The sequence below is a fragment of the Thunnus albacares genome, chromosome 6 (genome assembly GCF_914725855.1).
Source record: "Thunnus albacares chromosome 6, fThuAlb1.1, whole genome shotgun sequence".
In the NCBI taxonomy this organism is placed as follows: Eukaryota; Metazoa; Chordata; class Actinopteri; order Scombriformes; family Scombridae; genus Thunnus; species Thunnus albacares.
The window spans coordinates 20250880-20272182 of NC_058111.1; the positions used below are offsets into that span (position 1 = coordinate 20250880).

Below are 21303 nucleotides of genomic sequence, written 5' to 3' on the forward strand. Positions count from 1 at the left end.
TTACTGGTAGCTTTGTTGCTATTGGCCTGTGCATGTTTCTCATGTCTTCACATTTAGGGGGCAAAAATGTCAATGATGGTAGATCTAGTCATATAGAGTATATAACTGTTATTTTCTTCACTTTTTGTGCTTTTGGATTGGCATATAATCACTAAGTTTGATCAACACTTTTGTCATATTCATTGTGGAAAGTGTACTCTAGAAATGAACCAAAAAGGTATAAGTATATAAAATGTTTTCAAGATGCAAAACATACGTTATGGTGCATAAAATGACATTGAATCTTCTCTGCATGAAAGGATTTTAAATAAGAATCATTAAACCACATGACAAAATTTTCCCTTGGAGGGTAGATGCGGTACATGCTCCAGAGACATCTGATACAATATGTGCACTGAATTTTTTCCATTAAGTGAATTTTCAAAAGGGTCATCTGTTTGTTGTCTAGATAAAAATGTATATTTGGTGGAGTCTGGTTGTGATCCCGTATTTTGACTGAAGTGTTTTATTTAAGTTCAAGTCTTATCAACTGTTTACCTCCCCCAGTTCCTTTTAAACATTGTCAGTGGTATTTTTTCCTGACACTTGCTCATTTTCACGACGGCTCACATCAACTATGTGATTTTTCTATATGACATCAGTGTTTTAAAGCTTCTGCTGACTCTTTCATCTGAAACAGGACATCCCATGCAAATGTGTTTTTTTTTTCATGCAGTGTTTATCTTGCCTACATGCTGTGAGTGTGTGTTTGTGTTTGTGTACATGTTTTACTGTGTTAGTGGGATGTAGGAGTACTGCACAATATAGCCAGGGTCTGACAAGATAAGAGCATTGCAGCGCTGCGTGTGTGTGTGTGTGTGTGTGTGTATGTATGTGTGTGTGAATATGAGAGGGAGAGAGGGATGAGAGAGGCTGACTCATTGACTCTTTGCTGCTCAGTGCTTGTTCATGCAAATGAGAGTATGTTGACATGCCAGAGTCTGCTCACAAAAGACTATCCATTAGCTGTCCGTTCCACCTCCTGCTATCCCTCTCTTCATTTCCCTCACTCTTACCTTTTTTCCATTTTTCAAGTCCAGTGCATTTCATTCTCCTTGTGTCTCTCTCCCTCTTCCTCTTCCTCTCTCCTTATTCCCCTTCTTTCTGCCTCTATTTCCATTTCTGGCCTTTTCAGCTATTCCTGCACCCCCTCCTCTCTCTCTCCTTTTCATCTACCTTCAGCTCCCTGTTGCCTATGGCGATAGCAACCTGAATCTGTACAATCCAATAATCTGTATTTGTTAAATGTGCACATACAGTGTATACTACACAGGCCTTACTCTTGTAAGGCACAGCAGCATTTACTTTGACTCGTACTGCATGATACAAAACTCTATCACGCATTAACACAAAATACACAAATATGCTCACACTGAGGTACTACTACCATCAGTTGAAAGTCAATTCTCAATAGATAGTAGTCAGTAGTACTCAGGTTTGATGAGAAAGACGAATTTGCTCCAGTGTGATCTGATTAAGAGGAAAAAAAAAAGTTTGGCCTTGAATTCCTGACAAATCAAAGAAGTGTGGGTCCCTGCTGATCTGTCAAGGATTGTAAATGCCTGCTAATGTTGTCAGTTATTGAAAACTCAAAAGTAGCTACATGATGATAGCTTCAGCATCCCATCATGGATGGAGATGTTGAATAACCATAGATGCCTTGAATACAGTATGTGTGTGGACATGTATGAACGTAGTTTGGATTTTAACTTAATTAATTAATTTGATTTAAAAATGTTAAACAGCTGTTTTTGTTAGCTAAAAACAAACAAAAACACTATTATTGTCCAGTTTAAGTGTGCAATTGATGATATGTGTATCTGGTGGTTGTGTGCAGAAAAAAACAAAAAAACAAACAGCAATTTTGTCTCACTAGTACTGCTAGTGTAAAAATATATCAGTTGGGAGATATGTTTTAAAGGAAGTAATACTAGAACAAATTGCTAGTTAAAATAATTTTGCTGATGTTTTAAACCAGGCTACCAAGACCATAAACAACATAATAGTTTTCTTTTTACCGCACAAGCCCTCCACACAAACTGTTCTTATGCCCTGATTTATAAAGTTAAAAACATTCTATCAATCATAGCTTATCTGTGAAGATTTCTCAGTGTTGCAGGTGCATAATTACCTTGGATGAAATGTATTTCCTCATGGTAACAGTGCAGTGACCTTGAACAAGAGCTCAATGTACATCTTTACTGTAACATCCTGCTTACAAATAAGACTCATTGTTACATACTCGGCTAGAACGCAACATGCTTACAGTTTGTTGTGTTTTTATCTGCTTTTGTAAAAATATATTTTACATCCCTTCCTTACTTTCTGCCTTCCATAAACTCACTCACGCTCTATTGTTGTATTGTTGAGGAAATACGTTTCATTCAAGGTAATTATGCACCAGTACCGTTTACCATATTTTTATCCCTTTCTTTCTTTTTCTCATTCAGCCTCCCACTGTCACTGTCACTTTCTCTCTCTCAACCCTCCCCCCTTCTTTCTGTTTTGCTTTCTTCACTAACCACTATCTTCTGTTTCGCCCTTTCTTGCTCCATCGTTCACTCACCTCCTCTTTCTCTGTGCTGCGATGACAGAGATGCAGGCAGAAGGAGAGGAGAGTGCTGAGTTAAACAGAGACGCACAACTAGGCCAACACAACTGCCTCCAGGGATGTGTGTGTCCATGTATGTGTGTATCTGTCTGTGTGTGCATCAGTATGTGTGTTTGACACAGAGTAAGTAAGAGAATGAGAGTGACAGAGAGACAAAGACAGACACTGAGAGTAAGGTGTTGAGACAGTGTATAATTTTACATACTATACATGATTTGCAAAAAGATAACAACTATAGTTGGATGGGAATTTCAACCTGCATTGTGTAACAGTAACACAAAAAACAGCAATTATACAACAGTAAAAGGAAAACAAAAACACATGTGAACATTAATAGCAGTTGCCTTGCAGTCCTACGCCAAACCTGCTGGAGGGTATGATGAAGTTGCTGACCACTGGCAGTGAAGTAACATCACCTGATGCTGCAGTCAAGGGCATCTCACATTTGAGGCATTACATGGTGACTAAGCTTGGCCTTCTTTGTGTATTGAACTTAAGGTGAACTTGAGGACTTTTAAAGGCTGACCTTATGAGACATTGTAGTTCCAGTGGGACCTTGTCAAGTAAAGGGTGAAAGGAAAGTTCGGCAATCAGTATTGCTGGTCATTGTGCTTGAAACAAACTGACTTGCAACAAAGCTTTAAAAGTACATGAGCCATAACTGCTTTCTCAGTCAACAAAATGCAAAAAAACCCAACTCAGCAACACTGAGCTGACTTATAGAAGAACATGTTTCAGCCTTCATCAGAGTGATTTACTGTATGTGTAAAAAAACACAGCCTACATATATACTCTACAAGAAGGCTGGATTCTCATCAGTTATCCAATGAGGGCTTGACACAGGTAAAACACACATGAACAGCAAAAAACATCTCACAGTCACAAAATACCATTACAAAAATAAGGATATAATTTAAAAACATATGTAAATGTTTCAAACTGCTAATAAAATGAGAACATCAAAAACCTTTATTAAATAATTGTAAAAATGATTATAAAAACTCTCTAATACTAAAATCTTCATTAATTCCCCTTTGGCCTGCTGGTTGTTTTTGATGGAGTTCCTGTGTTTAGTGACTCTGTCTTTTTTTCATTCAACAAAATGTCAGATATATTTTTCCATCAGATACACACTGAATGTACAACATATGAGTGACATTCTCCTGATGCTGAGCAGAGCTCATTTTACACAATCCACATGTTGATTTTCTCAAAGCATAACAACATCTTTTCCCCATCTCCACCTTTGTAATTGGTGTAAATATAAAGGATAATTCTAATTTATGACAACTTGGGTCCTACTTTTGTAGCTTTATCCATCATTGTCCAATTTACTGTTAAAAAAATAACCTTATTCTCATCAGGTGATTTGGTGAGATCTGTAAAAATGGCGAAACAAAGGCGAACTGGCGAAATTATAATGTATTGTCCTGTTGGACTTTGTTGTAGCGATTTTGCTGTTTTTCCAGATCTCAACAATGACTTTGTTGAGTGCAATGTTATCACTAAGAGAAATGATAGCGAAAAGCACAAAAATAATACCAAAGTGGAACAAAGCAGAATTTTTCTTTAGTGTAAGAGATTAATTTATGATTACATCTTTATCTGAAATCACCTTATCATTAAAAGAGCCAATGTTTCTAATCCTCTTCTTTTTTATTGAGCTCATACAGTATATATAGTGTAAGAGAGACAGACATAGACACAGAAAGGGATTTAAAGAAACAGTAGAGACAGATAAGAGAGAGAATAGTACATTTGTACAAGCAGCATTAGAGTACGTTATTCATTTTATATCTGGCTTTCCTGATTTTACAGTCTCCATGGAGATGGCTGTTAGTATGTCAGGCATGTAGGCCCTCCCACTCGGCCAGACACAACCTCAGGAAACAGCAGCTCACGTTCTACCACTGCTGACATATGTATCTAAATGTGTGTGTGTGTTTATGCAGTTGAGAGTGTACATGTGCATATTTGAGTGGGTGCACACACATTAATGTTTCTTAAACTCCCATATGACACCATGACTTCTGCTGTATTTGTGTGGCAGCATCTGCAGATGTTAGGCATAGAGGAGATGAATGTACATTTAACGTAGAGAAACCATATCTGCTAAACTACTGCACGGATGTGTGTCTGTGTTTACATCTGTGCCGAGTCTGTCAATAAGTAGTTCACACTAATATGATCACACTGAGTTGTGTTTCAAGGGAGGGGTGTGTCTTGACCTCGGACCTTGTGAGTCGAAGGCTGCATATGTGCATATATGTTTGCATGTGTGTGTATGTCGGTGTTTCTGAGGAATGAGGCAGTATGTGTGTCTCCCTGTTGGATGTACTCTGTGTTTGTGCGTAGAGAAATACTGTGTGTGTGTGTGTGTGTGTGTGGTGGTGGTGGTGGTGGTGGTGGTGGTGGGGGGGGGGTTGTAGACTGTATGTATTATGCAGACCTAGGAGAGCCTTGTGCTATAAATAAAACAGGGCTGCAGTGTGCTCACTGGCGGAATAATCTATCTGACACTATGGAGAAAGAGAGAGAGACAAGGAATGGAAGAGACAGAAAGAAGAAGAGCACAGAGAGAGAGAGAGTGAAAGACAGGCAGGAATGAAAGACAGGTAAAGATACAAAGAGATGGGATAAGAGAAAAGTAAAGAATAGGAGGGAACAGGGGAATGGGCTGAAATAAGAACAGAGAGCAATTGTGCAGAGGGAGAAGGAGAGAGCGGCTAATCCACAGGGCCTCTAGCAGAGGTTGTTAGCACCGTGAAACAGCCAGAGTCATATTCAAAAAGACAGTAAAGTCTTTCCTCAGCATCTCCTTGGGAAATCTCCAACCCATGCCCATTTCAATATCTCTCATCTATATCTGCAAGGAACAAGAGGTGGTCTGCTTTGTTTATACTCACCACACCTGTGTTGAGGATGTCCAGCAGGCCCTGCACATATTTGTCATCAAGTGCTTGAGGAAAATGTGCAGAAACTAGTAAAAATCCAATTCTTATTCATATTTTGCAGATATAGTTAGTAATATTACTGCACATATTTATGTATCATCTGCCATGTTAGTGTTTATTCAAAATTATCACATCTTATCACCAATCTGTATTTAATTGACTCTGGCTGATGTTAGAGGGTTAAGCCTATGATACTAGATGATGACAGTATTGTCTTTCAAATAACCAGGCCACCAGTTTACCCAGTTTTTAAGGGGTTTTTCCATACAGGTCAGCATGCATTATAAATTGAGCCTAGCTTTGCTTAAATGAAAATCAAAGTGTGAACTAAATCCCAGTAATCTGTGGTTAGTATAATTATCTGTGGTGTATGTACAACATTGTGTTTGCGTATGTACAGTATGTACATGTTTGTGTGTCCACATATGTATATGTCAGCATAGAACATTTATGCTTGTACTCACACACTAAGTTCATTATTTGTATGCATCTGTACTTGTTTTTATATTATATAAATCAGTACATAGTAGAGATGTTACATTATTATTTTTGAACTGACGACATGTTTAAGACGACAGCTACAGGAAATTACACATTGCCTCTGTTTGGGGTCTCAGAGACCTCAGCTGTAAAACATGTTCAAGTACAACATGTTTATGTAGAGTTATCCCTCCCAAATCTCAAATTAGTCTGAATGTCACTTATTGGGATATATGGGCCTAAATGATCCTGAACATAGGTAAGATCACTACGTGGGCATACTGTGTACATTTCCTTGTCTGTGAATTACGTTTTGGCAAAAAAAATAAATATACATTTGTTCATAAATATCCCAGATAACATATACAACATGAAATATATGGTGCAATAACAAGGCTTTATGCTCATTTCTATATTCTGTCTTCATCATCAAATGTGCAAACCAGGATAGTTTGTGTCACAGAGGAAGAGTTACCACTTCAATACTTCTCTATATTTTGGGCTTAAATAAGGTTGTGACAAAAAAATATTTAACGGGAAAAAAATGATTGATTTTGATTTTTCAATCATTGTTCTTACACATACAGCAGTGAGACGCCAAGTAATGAAGAAGGAAAGTCAATCTCAACAAAACACAGCTGACATCCTTTGAGTGTTGTAAACAGTAATTGATCATGTACTTTGCATCGTTGCTGTTGTATTGCTGCTAGTAATGCATTTTCACCGGCAAATGACCAGAAGTGCAGTGCCTTGAGATGTTTCAAGACAGCCACAATAGAGTTATGTAGTGGAAAATAATAATTAAAAATTATTTAAAACATCAAGAGATCAGGTTTCTGTCAGAAGGAAACGTTTCATTCTTGATTCACCATTTTACATTGATTTTCACATAGAGGGAAATTACAGAGGAGGCAGTCACTGAAGTAGTAGTAATACAGGGTTTATGTGCAGTAAATCAAGTCAAGTCATGTTGACCAAAGTGCCTTATAGAGAGAATTACAATCAAATAAAAAAACACACATAATTAAATGTCATTATTTGTCTGTTGATGTCCTTTAAAATAAATACATATCCAAAAGACTTTGCAGATTCACCTCTTCTCTCCAATTTGATTTCTCTATCTTCCAGGTCATGGAGTTGAAGGGTCAGATGATCCACGTGCCCGAGTCCTGCTCCCTGATGTTTCTGGGCTCGCCACGTGTTGATAAGTTGGAGGAGCTGATGGGCAGGGGCCTCCACCTGTCAGATATCCCCATCCATGATGCCACGCGGGACGTTATCCTGGTGGGGGAGCAGGCCAAGGCTCAGGATGGCCTCAAGAAGAGAATGGACAAACTGAAGGTAGAATGTTAACCGATTAGTGAAGAAATGTTTAATGCAAGCAGTGTCTTTAAATAGTCAAATTTAACAGCAATATTCAGTGTGTTTAGTCTTTGTTTTGCGGTTGGTTTCCTATCATGTACAGTACGACACAGCTCACTGGAGCAACTGTGTGCACTGATGAGTTAAATCTCACTGTTGCCATTTTAAATCCACACTAGCTGGAGGAACGTAGCTCCTGGGACTTGCTCTTATAATTTGCTTTCAAAGTACCCATGAGCAAGTCACTGAGTCTTGACCCAATCCCATGCATCTGCTCACTGCATCATTCTCTCACTGCTACTAATCCCTCAGGCCACTGTTATAAATAGCTGTATTTTAGTCAACTTTCCTGCTTGAACAATGGTATAGCACTGCATCAGACAAACTTGGCATAGAGGAGCCCGCCCACAGACACAAATAAGCATATGCAGATACACACCATCCAAAATAAATGAAATTAATACAGCAGTTTTAATTTGGTGCAGTACTCCCACATCCCAGCATTGGTGTCATCAGCGCCTTCATCAAAGCAAAGCGCACAGAACAAAACCGCTTAATCCCCCTCTCTTCTCTCTGTCTCCCCCTCCTCTCCCAGGCCACATTAGAACGGACTCATCAGGCGCTGGAGGAGGAAAAGAGGAGAACTGTTGATCTCCTTTATTCCATATTTCCGGGTGATGTGGCCCAGAAACTGTGGCAGGGTCAGCCAGTGCCCGCTCGCAAATTTGATGATGTCACCATGCTGTTCTCGGACATTGTGGGCTTTACTGCTGTGTGCGCCCAATGCACACCTATGCAGGTCATCTCCATGCTGAATGAGTTGTACACGCGCTTCGACTACCAGTGTGGCATTCTGGATGTTTACAAGGTCAGTAGACAGAGAGATGCACACAGCATACTGTATATGTGATGTACGGTAATACCTGTTGACACAAGATGTTTGTTTGGGTGAGACACAAAACACTGGGGGGGGGGGACAGTTTGATAGAAAGGGCAGAGGGTTGAGGTCACTTTAAAAGATTAACAGTAACAGTTTCCCAGGAAGTTAAATCCCCCAATTCAACTGTAAGATTAGCTAATTTTTAGGGTATGTCACTCATTGTGTGTGTGTGTGTGTGCTGTTATGTGTGTGTGTGTGTGTGTGTGTGTGCATGTGTTGTGGAAAAAGTAACTGATTAATGGCTAGTCTGTGGGAGCTTAACAAAGATGCGTCAATATTGTCCATCTGACAGAGTGGCTGTGGGCCTAGTTACAGTCATCGCTGTTGTCTGCTGTCTTTCCTTCTTTTCATCCTGTCTTTTCTGTCATCATCTCTGTCCTTTTTCTTCATGTTTACTCATTTGTCTTCTCTCTTTCATCATCATCTTTCCTTTGCGTCTCATAATCGTAGCATACAGCATATATTTGCCACTTTCTCATTAAAACATGCTTTTCCTGTGTGTATCAGAAATGTCATTTATCAGACTTTTGGAGAAGAGAGAAGAAGAGACGCTATAAGAGAGGAAGGCAGAGAGAGTGAGTGTATGTATATGTGTCTGGAAAAGAAGAGTGAGTTTGTGTGTAAAAGAAAAAGCATGAACAGGAGGACATGTTGAGGAGATTGAGGCACCCATATGTTGCCATTGTCATGGTTACTGTCTAAATGACTTAGCCAGTGGAAGGCCTAAATGAGAGCAGTTCATCTCCTTGTTTTCCTTTTTCACTCTATTTCTTTTTCTCCTCTTGTACCATCTCTCTTTTTCTTCATAACTGCTGTGTCAGCTATCGTGACACGTACAGTAGCCCCCTCACTCCTTCCACTGGAAATATGGCTACACATCCATGAAGGTGGCACTCCCTTGTTTGCTTTATTCACATGTGCTCATTTTGAATTTGGTTTTGGGGAGTAATTCTTAAATGAGGGAAGACTTGCTGTTCTTGCAATCCCTGGCAAACAGGGAATGAGTTGGCTTCATGGCCAAAATAACACTTCATCTGTATATGTAGATGTTGTCAATGTTTTGGAATGAGCTCATTGCAAATATACAAATATAACACAGTTTGAAAGACCATTTACTAACAGTATATTAAAAGAATACTTTATTAGATAAAAACCTCCCTTAGTGTTATGCACTATTAATGGCGTAAAGCAGCATGCAGGGATCATTTCTGAAACATTTTGCTCTGTCAACTGTATTTCCACAAAGGAACAAATTTAAAATTTAAAAAAATACAAAAAAATCTTTTTGGATGGGGACAACTGTATTTGGGTGAGTTGCCCAAATTAATTATATATGGGAAACTGATGCTTAAAAAATCATTGCAATCATTGGCAATTCAGAAAAAGTAATTTGAAATGAATATCCACTGATCAAGATGATCCAAGCATCTCTATGTACCAGGCCATTATCCCTTCACACAGATTGATGCAGACCAGTTATCCAGTGGTCTACATTAGAGACTCAAGATGCACCATTACTAACAGGACTATATTGTTCAGGGGTTAAGATAAAAAAGTATATCTTAATGAATTGCATTATGTTTGCCAGTTTGCAGATGTAAATTGATTTTAAGCTAACTGTGACACAATACACTAAACATTTATGTGTAATATTGTTCAAAGTTGATCACAGATAAAATACATAAACTTCATTGTCTTCCCTTTAATAAAAATTGTAACTGTAAAATTGTTACTCTAAAGGCATTAAATAAGATTGAGGCCTTTGTTTTTATGTGCTTTTTTTATGTGATGATGCAAGGTTGAAGTGACACTTTGGTTTGGTGCTTGTTTGATGACTTTCAGTAGACTTCAGGATGATAAGTACTGTTGGGGATGTATCAGTAATGATGTAATCCGAATGGTGGTGATGGATTCAAGCTGTTGTCAGGAATTTGTGGGAATGCAGTAAGTGGCTTTATTGTGAGTGCTGAAGGCCAAAAGAGAGAAACAGAGAGGTAGTTTCTATATAACAATGAAGGAGTGATATTAAGTCCTACGATTCAGTGGAGAAGATGAGTTGTTGAATGGCTCTGTAGTTTCACACATCTGCATGTAGTAACAGCCACACTTATTAATTTCAGTTTCTGTGCTTCCTCCCTGTCTTTCCATTTCTCGCACAGATCGAGACAATAGGCGATGCCTACTGTGTGGCAGGAGGACTTCACAAGAAGGTTGATAGTCATGCGAGGCCAATTGCTCACATGGCTCTGAAGATGATGGAACTTTCTGAAGAAGTGCTGACACCTGATGGAAAACCTATCAAGGTGAGTTTTCATTCATTCTTCACCATGCAGGTACCTTGAGGAAGTTATGTAACTAACTTTCTTTTTGCTCTTAAAAGCTGTCGTATACTCTTTGAGAGAGACATGCAGGGAGTGAGAACCATCTAGAACTTTAAACATAAGGAAGGATGCAGCTGGCGAGTTTGAAGAGTGTAAGGGAATATATGAAATTGCAGTAAAATTACAGTTTTCAGCTTCCTCTTCTAAAATGACTAGTGGTATAGATGAAAATATAAATAAAGTAGTACGTCAAACATGGGAAACAACATGGGTAATACAGCTTTTACAGTGTGTCCAATGTGTGAGCTTTCTAGACATGTTTAAAGCCAGTTATTTATACTAGAACAAAGCACCCTTTGGTTATTGTAACCTTTTTCCTTGACACTCCCCTGACCGTTGAGACTTTTGCCCCTGTACCCCAACCCTCTCCACTGCTTTCACCCCTAGCATTCCCTGATCCCCCTTGATCCTCTGGCCCCACCCCTTAAATATATCCTGTGCAAAGGGCAGACCTCCAAGCAGTATTAATGGTGAATTTCCTTCAATAAAAAGAAGAGAAGGCTGTGTAGGGCTGGCGGTGAGTGAACACCGGCTGAAGAGGGTAGATGCCAACTCAGCTCATTTTGTTGTCCCTGAACCTTGTTAATGGTAACTGACAGGGAACTGTTGCCTGACAAAGGTGATGCGAGGCTTGTCATTTTTGTCATGGTGAGGAATCCTTAGTAGGAAGACCCTCTGACCCCAGGCATTCCAGAGGGTGTCAATGATTTTAGGAACTCGATAGGCAGTGCATCCTTGTGATTGTCCTGCAGAACTGAGTCAGCTGAAAAGTAGACTCTCTCTTCTTCAGGGAATACAGCCAAACACATGTCATTGATGGCTCTGATACCCTTGTTCACAGGAGTGTATATGGCACCTTGAAAAGGTTGTCTTTGTCACCACATCCATTCTGGAGGTCAGGGCAGGTCTCAGAAATCAGAGTCTTGAGATCCTTCACCAAGTACCCTGAAGGAATCTGTGATCCTTCATCAAGTACCCTTGAGGAATCTGCACACCATGCATGAAAGGGTTAGGCTATTACATGAATAATCACGTTGTGAACTATGAGGTAGTTGCTAATGAAAACACAATCATATGTTCAAAACAAAAATAACAGTATAACAGTGTTAATTTCTACATCTTGGACATCAATACATGAAGACCATAAATTCATGGAGACCATGTGTGCAGTCATGGAGACCATGTGTGCAGTCTGCATTTAGACCGCATTTAGACTGCATTTAGACTGCATTTAGACTGCATTTAGACTGCGCCGACCGCAAGAAGCATGAGACACGAATGCTGAGCTAGCTAGCTAGGTACTGTATTAGCATGCCAATGCCAAATGGTGAATCAGCAGTATAATTCCGACTGCAACTAAAATTTGCTACTGCGCACCAATCTCTTGCATTTTGCGGCAACATGACTTGCCGGCAGCAATTTGCACTTCTTTTTAGGCATGATGCGTTGTTCAGAAGAACATTGTTCTTTAATGGATCCTCTCCAACGTTTTCAGTGTAACTGTTCTTCTTCTTCTTCTGTTATATTCCCGGTAGAATAGAGGCTTTGTGTAACTGTTGGTGTGGTGGAACAAGTTTCCAAAAAGATTCCAAAATAAAGGATTCCAAAGTAAAAAGTAAAGCTGCCAAATATTTATGTAACATTAAAAATGCGATGAAATGATAAAAAAAACACCACATGCAAAATCTGAACCTTTTTTTTGGGCGAGTTTGGAGGGGACTGGAGGAATGGTAGGACACACACACACATGAATACACAAACCGCGCTCCAATTATAGTAATAGGATCAGCACTTAAATCAGCCCTAAAAAGTTTTTTGTAACATCTGTCTGCTTATAACATGCAGACCATGAGCCTAATTAGTTAAAATTAGTTATTAAAGATGCCCCAATTTGTTTACTAGTGTGTTCATGTTTAGTTCCCATTATACTGTAGTTTTTATTCCAGTCATTGCCTCTTCCATGATACTGTAACATATTTAGATTAAGTGGCTACTTGACTTGCTTGCAGCGTTCAGGGGTCAGTATGTTTGGTTTGTTTGTCCATTTACGCTTTTCCTCTTCTCTTACCTTCACAATTTTACTTCCCTGTGCTTATTTACAATGATTCCATCTTATTTTACTGTATACCATTTTTTATCTACCTTCCATATATTTAAAATATGTGTTTTGTACATACTCTCCTCCAGCCAGCTGCATGTGTCATGCTGTGCGTGTGTGGCTGTATGTTTCTTAATGTAGATGCACTTGTGTTTATAGTGGGAGATTGCTATATGCGCCTATGTGTGCCATGTGGGTGTGCGTATGTGATGTTTTGTTCTATTTATGTACTATAATGCATCTGAGTGTACGTGTGTGTTAGTCTCTCTCTTCATCTCTCCCTTCCCCTTTCTGCCTCATCAGTGTTCAATGTTCCTAATTCTGTCTTCTTTTCCTTTTTCCTCTCTTTATCTATTTTTTTTTTTAAATTTTGTGTACAGATATGATTGGATGGTGAGCTGTTTGTGTGTGTGTGTGTGTGTGTGTGTATATGTGTGTGTGTGTGTGTGTGTGTGTGTATGTGTGGGACATGTGTGCAAGTGCTCACAGTGTATTTATTTCACACAATCGTCCAAGGATTGCTTGATTGACACTGTTGTAGGATTTTTTAAAATTCTTTCCTTCAGTTATATGCTGTATTTCTCCTGGACTTCTCAACAGTATGTAATATGTAAAGTTCCTTTTTGCATATCATGACCTTCATGTAGAGCTGCAACGATCAATCAATTAGTCAATAGACAGAAAATCTGTAACTATTTTGATAATAGATGAATTGTTTATGTCTTTTTTCAAGCAAAAATACCAAAAATACTCTGGTTCCTGTAATAACTTTTTGCATGTTTGTAATGAGACATTTATAACACTTATTTTACTAGAGGAGTGTCCTTTGTATCAACTGCAGTAGAGATATGATAGTAAGTGTTAAAACTGCAGTCACTTGCTGTGAACATTTTAATGTTTATCAGGTATCAACGCGAAGGTTCATGACAATGACAAAGCATTGACTCAGTGTCCGCTGTGGATTTGAATTTAACAGTTATGGACTTGTGGTTTATTTTACTGTATAATTAAATTCAAAATGAGTGGTGGATGACTTCATACAGGAACGAGATGCAAGCTGCTCTTCTGAGGAAAAACAAGACTAGGTAGTAGACTAGTATATGACTGGACTGTTTACGGGTGTGTGAAATAATGGCCAATTTGTGACAGGGATATTCAGTGGTAGTGTCTATAATGTGAATTCCTGGATATGTTCATTGGCAATTGTTATTTTGGGTGCTTTAACTGTGTGTTCTCCCTCATGCCTCTCAGTGCATGGAGAGTTGTTTTCTCTCCTACTCTGCTCTATGCTGGACTGGACCAATGGGGAAACTCGTCAGCTGACTGGTGGTGTAACTTCATCACTCAATCAGTCAGTCAGTCAGGGACAAATGCGTTTACAGGACTGGCCCCGCTGTTGCGGTCCAGCCAAAAAAGGGGTAGGAAGGGAAGGAAAGGGGCATAACTGATGGAATTGAGTTTAAACCTTTCATATTAAATCAGTAGAATGAAAAGGGAACACAGGATATAATTTATTTATATCTATCCTCAGTCCAGTCTCTGTCAAGGTCACCCATCACTCTTAGGCTGCCTTGGTAGCTTTGTGGGCCAAGGTGCCTGCTTGCAATGTCATGAGTATGAGTCAGAGTCATTACCCACAGTAAGTTGCATTTTACTTTTACTTTTGTTCTGCCGACCTTTCCCTGTTTTTTAGCAGATCAGCAATGAAGCAGGACAAATGTAGCATAAGTAAGACGTTCATAACAATGTCACTAATTTGTTTATAATAGATTTCTTTCTTTCTTATATTTAGTCATATTACAGGATAAGGCTGGTGATATTCTATATATTTATCATCCCATGAACAGAAAAAAAACAACAATGAGTTGATCACTAACAATGACTGCATTACAAAAGCCTGCTGTAGCTTAGTCCTCTGTGTCATAGAGCACCACTGTTGTCCAAAAAGCAATTAAAAACACATCAGTTAGACACACTGTTGAGTAACATGTTCCTTCATTAACATGAACACGGCCACTGTAGTTTATTTTGAGTCAATCCCACACACACTGTCCTGCTGCTGCAAATATTCACAAGAGCACCAAATGTGTATTAATCCGTCGCTGAAAATAGTTCCCAACACATGCACTATTTACTATTGATAGAATAATGTTTGCTAAACACTAAAATGCACGCCTGTTCAGGAAACACTTTTTCCTTTTTTTAAAAAATTAAACTATATATTTATGACCTGTTTTACATATTCAATGGTGACAAAAGGACTTGGGACTGAATGCTGAAAACATGGTGGGAAGTCAGAAAGTACTGAGAAGACGGACTAATACATTGCTGTTTATGGTCTTTTCAAGGATTTTTTTGACAATAAGAAAAATGTAGAATAATGACAGCCTTGTCCTTTTAACATCGCTATTAAACACTTTGCAACATTCTGTGTTTTGACTTGTTTTAAAATATAAATAGAGGATGACACAGATAGAAACTAAATGTGTGTGTATGAGAGAGAGGCAAAGACAGATAGCTGCTGAATAACAGAAAGGACACTGTTCTGTGTACTGCTGTGCTCCTAACATTGTCCATTTATCTCAAAATAGAAAGGCCTTGCCAAGCATTTTTGGCCTGCTCTCTTGCTCTTCCACTTACTCTCTCTCTCTCTCTGTCCTTCCTCTTCCCCTCTCTATCTTTCCCTGCCCCCTCCTCTCTTTCCCTCAGTCTCTCTCTCTCTCCGCTGCACTTTTCTCTAACTCACGCCTTTCATTTCCCGTCTCCAGTTGCCTTTTCTCTCCATTCTTATTCTTTTTCTGCTCTTCTGTGTTTCTTTTTCTTGCACCCTCTGTTATGCTGTCCTCTTTCTTATCTCTGTTCCCCTCATGTTGGTATAAAGGGGAGTTATGGAGATATTCAACACTTCAGCATGATAAATGCTGTTCAGTGAGTGCACTCAACTCCAGCCAATGTTGCACTGTTATGCAAACTAGCATGAGAGCTGTGAGGGAGAAAAGGGTTAGTGAGAACGAGATGGAGAGAATGATGCAGAGACATAGAGAGAAATATACAACAGGGGAAGACATATAGAAGAAATGACATATAGTAAACCTAACAACATTTACTCTACAATATATTGATGCTTTATGTTCAGGCATGTAGCATGATATCTCATAGTGTGTGATTGTGTGCTCATGTGTATGTGTGGGTGTATGAGTAGGTGTGTGGGTGTGGATGTAGGGCTTATCTTGTAACTGCTAATATGAATTATATCTAAACTGCCACAGTTTCTAACTCTACATACGTAGGAGCTATGATAATCCAATGTAAGTGCAAACACAGAAGTGCTCAGTTCTTGTGTTCACATGAGAGCGTGACTATCAAAACAACTGACAAGACTAAATTTAGTTGTTTCTCTGTGTTTATGTGGGCTTATTTCCACCAAACATATCAGCAGTATCTGAGAATTTTGGATTTAGAAAAGTTTTTGTAGTGACTACACACTCAGCCCATAAAAATACATATTATGTACGTATTATATATATATATATAAATATTAACACTGATAAGAGCTACACATTCCACTCAGTGCTTCATTGGGCTGATTAAAAGGTACAATTAGTGAAAATACTTGAAAAAATGTCACATCATTAACACAAAAGCTTTTCTCTTTTATATCTACAGCCAATTTGAGATCACCATTTTCCTTGCATGCTGATGTGAAGGTGTCACAGAAACTGGTTTTGTATGGCAGGAGGTTGCTCAAAAAATAATATACTGTAATAACAGTACTGGTTGGGGATTAAATGTGTAATTGTCATTCATTATCAATGGAGAAGCTGTGAGTTTAGAATTGGGCTCCTAATGTGATAGAACATCCACAAAGCAGAAAATAGTTTCCTTCGTTGTTTATTTTATGCTTCAAATTCATAACATTTGTTTTAAAATGTGCCATTGCTTGCATGAGTTTTATGTTTTGTTTACAGCAACTATAGTTTATGAAACATGGACTCTATGACAACTCTTTCCTCTCTCTGTATCCATCTCTGTATCCTTCTGTCAGCTTGGCCAGAGGGTAGATTGTGATTGGTTGCCTGTGCTGCTGCGCCATTTGCTCATTGGTTCACCGAGGGCCATGTGCTGTATATGCTGACTCATATCGAAACAGAGGGCAGGAGTGTATGAGTGTTTCTGTGTCTGTGTTTTGAGACTAAGAAATAAAGAGGAGAGTGGGCGCTGGATGCAGATTTGTTTGTGTGTGTGTGTGTGTGTGTGTGTGTGTATGTAAACAGTTGTCTGTTGTAGAGACGGACAGAAAAGTGTATGGCCATCTGTGAGCAGTTTAGCTGAAAAATAGGTCAATCTAGTGCACCTGCCAGCCCTTTTTTCTCTTGTTTTCTGTCTCTCTCGTTTTCTTTATCTCTCCTCCCGTGCTGTCAAGGTTTTGCCATCTAATTATAGGGTTATTTCTCTCTCCCTATTGTCTTTCTTTCTGTCTTTCTGTCTGTCTGTGCTCTTTCTACCTCACTACCCCCATCGCCTGTTGTTGCCATGACTACCTCGCAGTGTGCTGGCATGCACACAGTGGCGTTGGTTACCAAGGTGATAAGATACTCAAGTAGATCATTAGAAATCTACTTGTTTCCACCGGCTTTTGTGTGTGTGTGTACTGTATGTGTGTCCCCAAGTGGAGGAAATCAATAGTTTTGTCGAGAGGCCATGAAGTGAAATGGTCAAATTGGAATGATGGCTGGATAGCTTTCATGCTGCCTCCAGCCATTTATAGATTCATACTTTAACCAGATTATGTTATGAGCACCATGTTGGTGCCCTATATATGTCATCTATCAGCAAGAGGAGATGGCAGCAATTATTTTTCTTAATTTATTTCCCTCTCTCTCTCTCTCTTGCTATTTTAAGATTTTCATCAGTCTAAAGGTCTGTTGCCAAAGAAACTCAGATTAGATAATAACAGCTACTATGGCAGGATGATTGTTACAGTACAATTCCAATTCAGCGAATGAATGTGCACATAGCACTTCTGGTTCAAAACAAGACAGGCTTTGAGCTGCAGGATGGGCAGCACATGAATGATTGGCATCAATTTGGGAGGGAGATTCAGTTAATGAACATTCATATGTTGTTGTGGTACAGCTCAGGATGTGACAGGTTAGTCAATTTAGATGCCAGGATGGATTAAATCCTGTTGTCACATGTTACCTTTAAGGCTCGCAGTGAGATCAGACTGGGGCTCCAATTTGGGATTTTTTCATTATTTTTCCCAATAATCAATTCATCTTTTTGCCTGTAAAATGTCAGAAAATAGAGAAAAATGCCCATTCAAATTCAAATTAAGGTGACTTATTCAAATAGTTACATCCAACCAACAGCTCAAAACCCAGAAATATACAGTTTTGTATCATATATGATAAAGAAATGCATCAAATCCTAACATTTTAGAAGATGGAATCAGCTAATGTCTTTACATTTTTGCTTGATAAGTTGATCAACTAGTTGATTAATTGACTTGATCATTTCAGCACTAGATCAGACTTGAGTGATGTAACAGTCAAGCTGCAGGCATTTACAGTGTAAAGGAGTCAAAAGGAAGGGAAAAGTAACATAAACACAGACTTTAATGAAGATACAGCAACAACATCAGATGCATATCTTCCATTTTCAGGCCAAGTGTGGGCATGTGAATTGGTAAGGAATATACAGGACACAATATTTAAACTATTTTCTCTCCCTCTGCTTCTACACCTTTTTTCTCTACAATCCCACCACCTTCTTCCTCCTTGTCTCCTTTAGCTAAGAATAGGTATCCACACAGGTTCGGTGCTGGCAGGTGTGGTTGGAGTGAAAATGCCGCGTTATTGCCTGTTTGGGAACAACGTGACACTGGCCAGCAAGTTTGAATCAGGGAGCCATCCAAGGTGTATAAATGTTAGTCCCACAACTTACCAGTAAGTAACTGCACTTCATATATAAACATACACTGGATTGCACATTCTTACAGATACTCTGTTTTTCCCTATTTTCTTTTGCCTGCATGTGCTCTTTAAAAGGTTCCTTATTTTTTAATGTCATTTTTTCTTTTACATTTTCTTATGTCTTATATATTTTTTTCTCTATTTTTATGTATTTTGTCTCCGTTTGGTTAAACTTGAACAATGCACAGTCTCTGTAGATCGTAACTAATCATTTCACTGTACACAGCTCTGCAACAAATACATCTTCGAATATTTTTAATATACACATAAATTGTAAATTGTCTTTTTTTTTTTTACCACATAGCCATGATAGTAAAGGCTTTGACAAACCAGTATGCTTTAATTCAATTCAAACCTCTTCCAGAAATATATACTGTAATTACAGTTGACATCAGAAATATCTCTTCTTACTTTGCATACCATACTTTATATGTCTAATGTCTAATTCTGTGATGTATCTTATCTCGGTTTGTTGTGCTACAGTACAACAGAGATTAAGCTGTGGACACACACACCCACTGTACACACATGTACACGGACACGCAAAGCAGAAAATGTTGTTATTATCATGAGTGATTATTCATTCATGAAGTCTCTTCTCTTCTCTTCACAACAGGTTGCTGAAAGACGACCGCTCTTTTTCCTTTGTCCCTCGTTCACGGCTGGAGCTCCCAGAGAATTTTCCCAAAGAGATCCCGGGAACCTGTTACTTCCTGGAGGCGGGGACATCTCACAGCCATGCATCACTGACCAGCTCTCGCTCCGCTCCCCCAGCCTCTATGAGGAAAGTCTCCTACAGCATCGGGACCATGTTTCTAAGAGAAACAAGTTTGTAGGTCCCATACACAGACAAGGAGACATGAATATTCATGATGTAAGAGGCTGGATTTGAACCTGCGGTACATGCAGGACACCAATCGCACGGATCTATGGATATGCAAATGCGTTATGTGAAAACTTGGAGTCAGACCTGTGGGATGGCCTGTATGAAGGAAACATAAAAAAGGCTTCTCATCAAAGGGTAAAAGAACAACATGCCCTCCTGAGCAAGGGAGATATGGTTCAAAAGACTTGAGGTACAGCAACTGTGCAAGTCCCACATGGACCCTTCCCCAAGGAGGTTCAGTGATGGGGTTAATTAGTGGAGAAACGTTAATATAAAACTTTTTGATCTAGCTGGTTCCCTCAGCTCTAGATCTGACATCTAGCTCTCTTCAGCAGTCCTCTGTGTACGACTGGTTACCTAACCCTGGTCGAGAGGCAACAACGCTTGGACAAAACCTGTAGGTGGCTCATTTAAATAACCAGTGTTGCACTCATTAGCAATGGAATTGCGCAAACTGAACAAATCCATGATCCATTAACAAAATGGGTGCTGAGGAATGACGCTATATGAATAACAGTGGGAAGATGGCAACATTGCCGTACATGTTTGCTGTGCATCATGGCCTCTTGTACAAGGAAGACCACAACTGTTGTACAAGGAAGACCACTACTGAAGAACAATACAACTCCCTTTCCACCCCTTCCAACTGTCCTTCAATCATGTCATGCTTTACTAAACGTACCCCTAAACATCTGCTGCTCATTACATCAACACTTCCATCCTAGGACCAGTTGGTCGGGCGGGGGAGAGACAGATGAGAGGTATAAACAAGGAGATACAGTAGGTTTGAAAAAGGGTCATCAAAGGACAAATGCCAAAAAACGCTAGAACTAAGCTGATCTTAGAGCCCTTTTTCTGCTTTTAACCCACAGCAAACTATAATCGACAAATATCCAGCCATTTCATTGCAGGTAATATGTTTAGGACTGAAAATTATTCTCAGCTCAGTGCCTTTTTACTGCTCAAATCAGGACAAAATACAGGTTTCATTTCAAATATTTGACAAATAAAGGGAGCACTTCATTCATCTTATTTCATATGCAATGTTTCCACTTGTTTTAGGATATTTTTGTGACATTTCTGTATCTTACACTGCTGAGTGAACAATTCAAAAGAGAGAATGACATGTGCCAAAGCTTATGAGCCACATTTAAACCTGTGAGGTTGAAAGTCACGGTGGGCACCTTATCCCACCGAGCTCCTGATTAGTCCTGATCAGTGGTGTATTTAATATTGAGACTGTCATGAGTGGCTGGCAAAAAAAAAAAAAAAAAAAAAAATCAAATGCACTTCAGAGAGTTCAAATATTTGAAATCGTATTCATCTATTTTGTCCAGATCAACCAATAATACACACAATGTAGTGCATACTAACATGTACACATAGTCACAGTATGCACGCTTGACACGGTTCACATTTACATACATAATCTTTTTTAATTGCATTATTTTGTACCACACTGATATAAAAATATGTACTAGCCCCATGTAAATGTAACAGGATTCAAATTCAAGTCTACTAGTTTGCTGGTAGACTGAGTATGCTTTACTCAGTGGAAATCTCAGGCCTTCCAAATA

The 21303-nt window shown here is 39.0% G+C and overlaps 1 protein-coding gene across 1 annotated transcript in view; it reads left to right on the top strand.

The window, feature by feature from the left end:
* The window catches only part of gucy1a2 (guanylate cyclase 1, soluble, alpha 2), a 42680-nt gene extending 21922 nt beyond the window's left edge, over window positions 1–20758 (top strand). Inside the window, exons 5-9 of the mRNA XM_044354119.1 lie at window positions 7213–7425; window positions 8042–8314; window positions 10546–10689; window positions 18659–18813; window positions 19457–20758. Coding sequence (XP_044210054.1) covers window positions 7213–7425; window positions 8042–8314; window positions 10546–10689; window positions 18659–18813; window positions 19457–19676 — 1005 coding nt within the window. The 3' untranslated portion in view covers window positions 19677–20758. The remainder of the gene's footprint in view (window positions 1–7212; window positions 7426–8041; window positions 8315–10545; window positions 10690–18658; window positions 18814–19456) is intronic.
* Window positions 20759–21303: the final 545 nt, after the last annotated feature.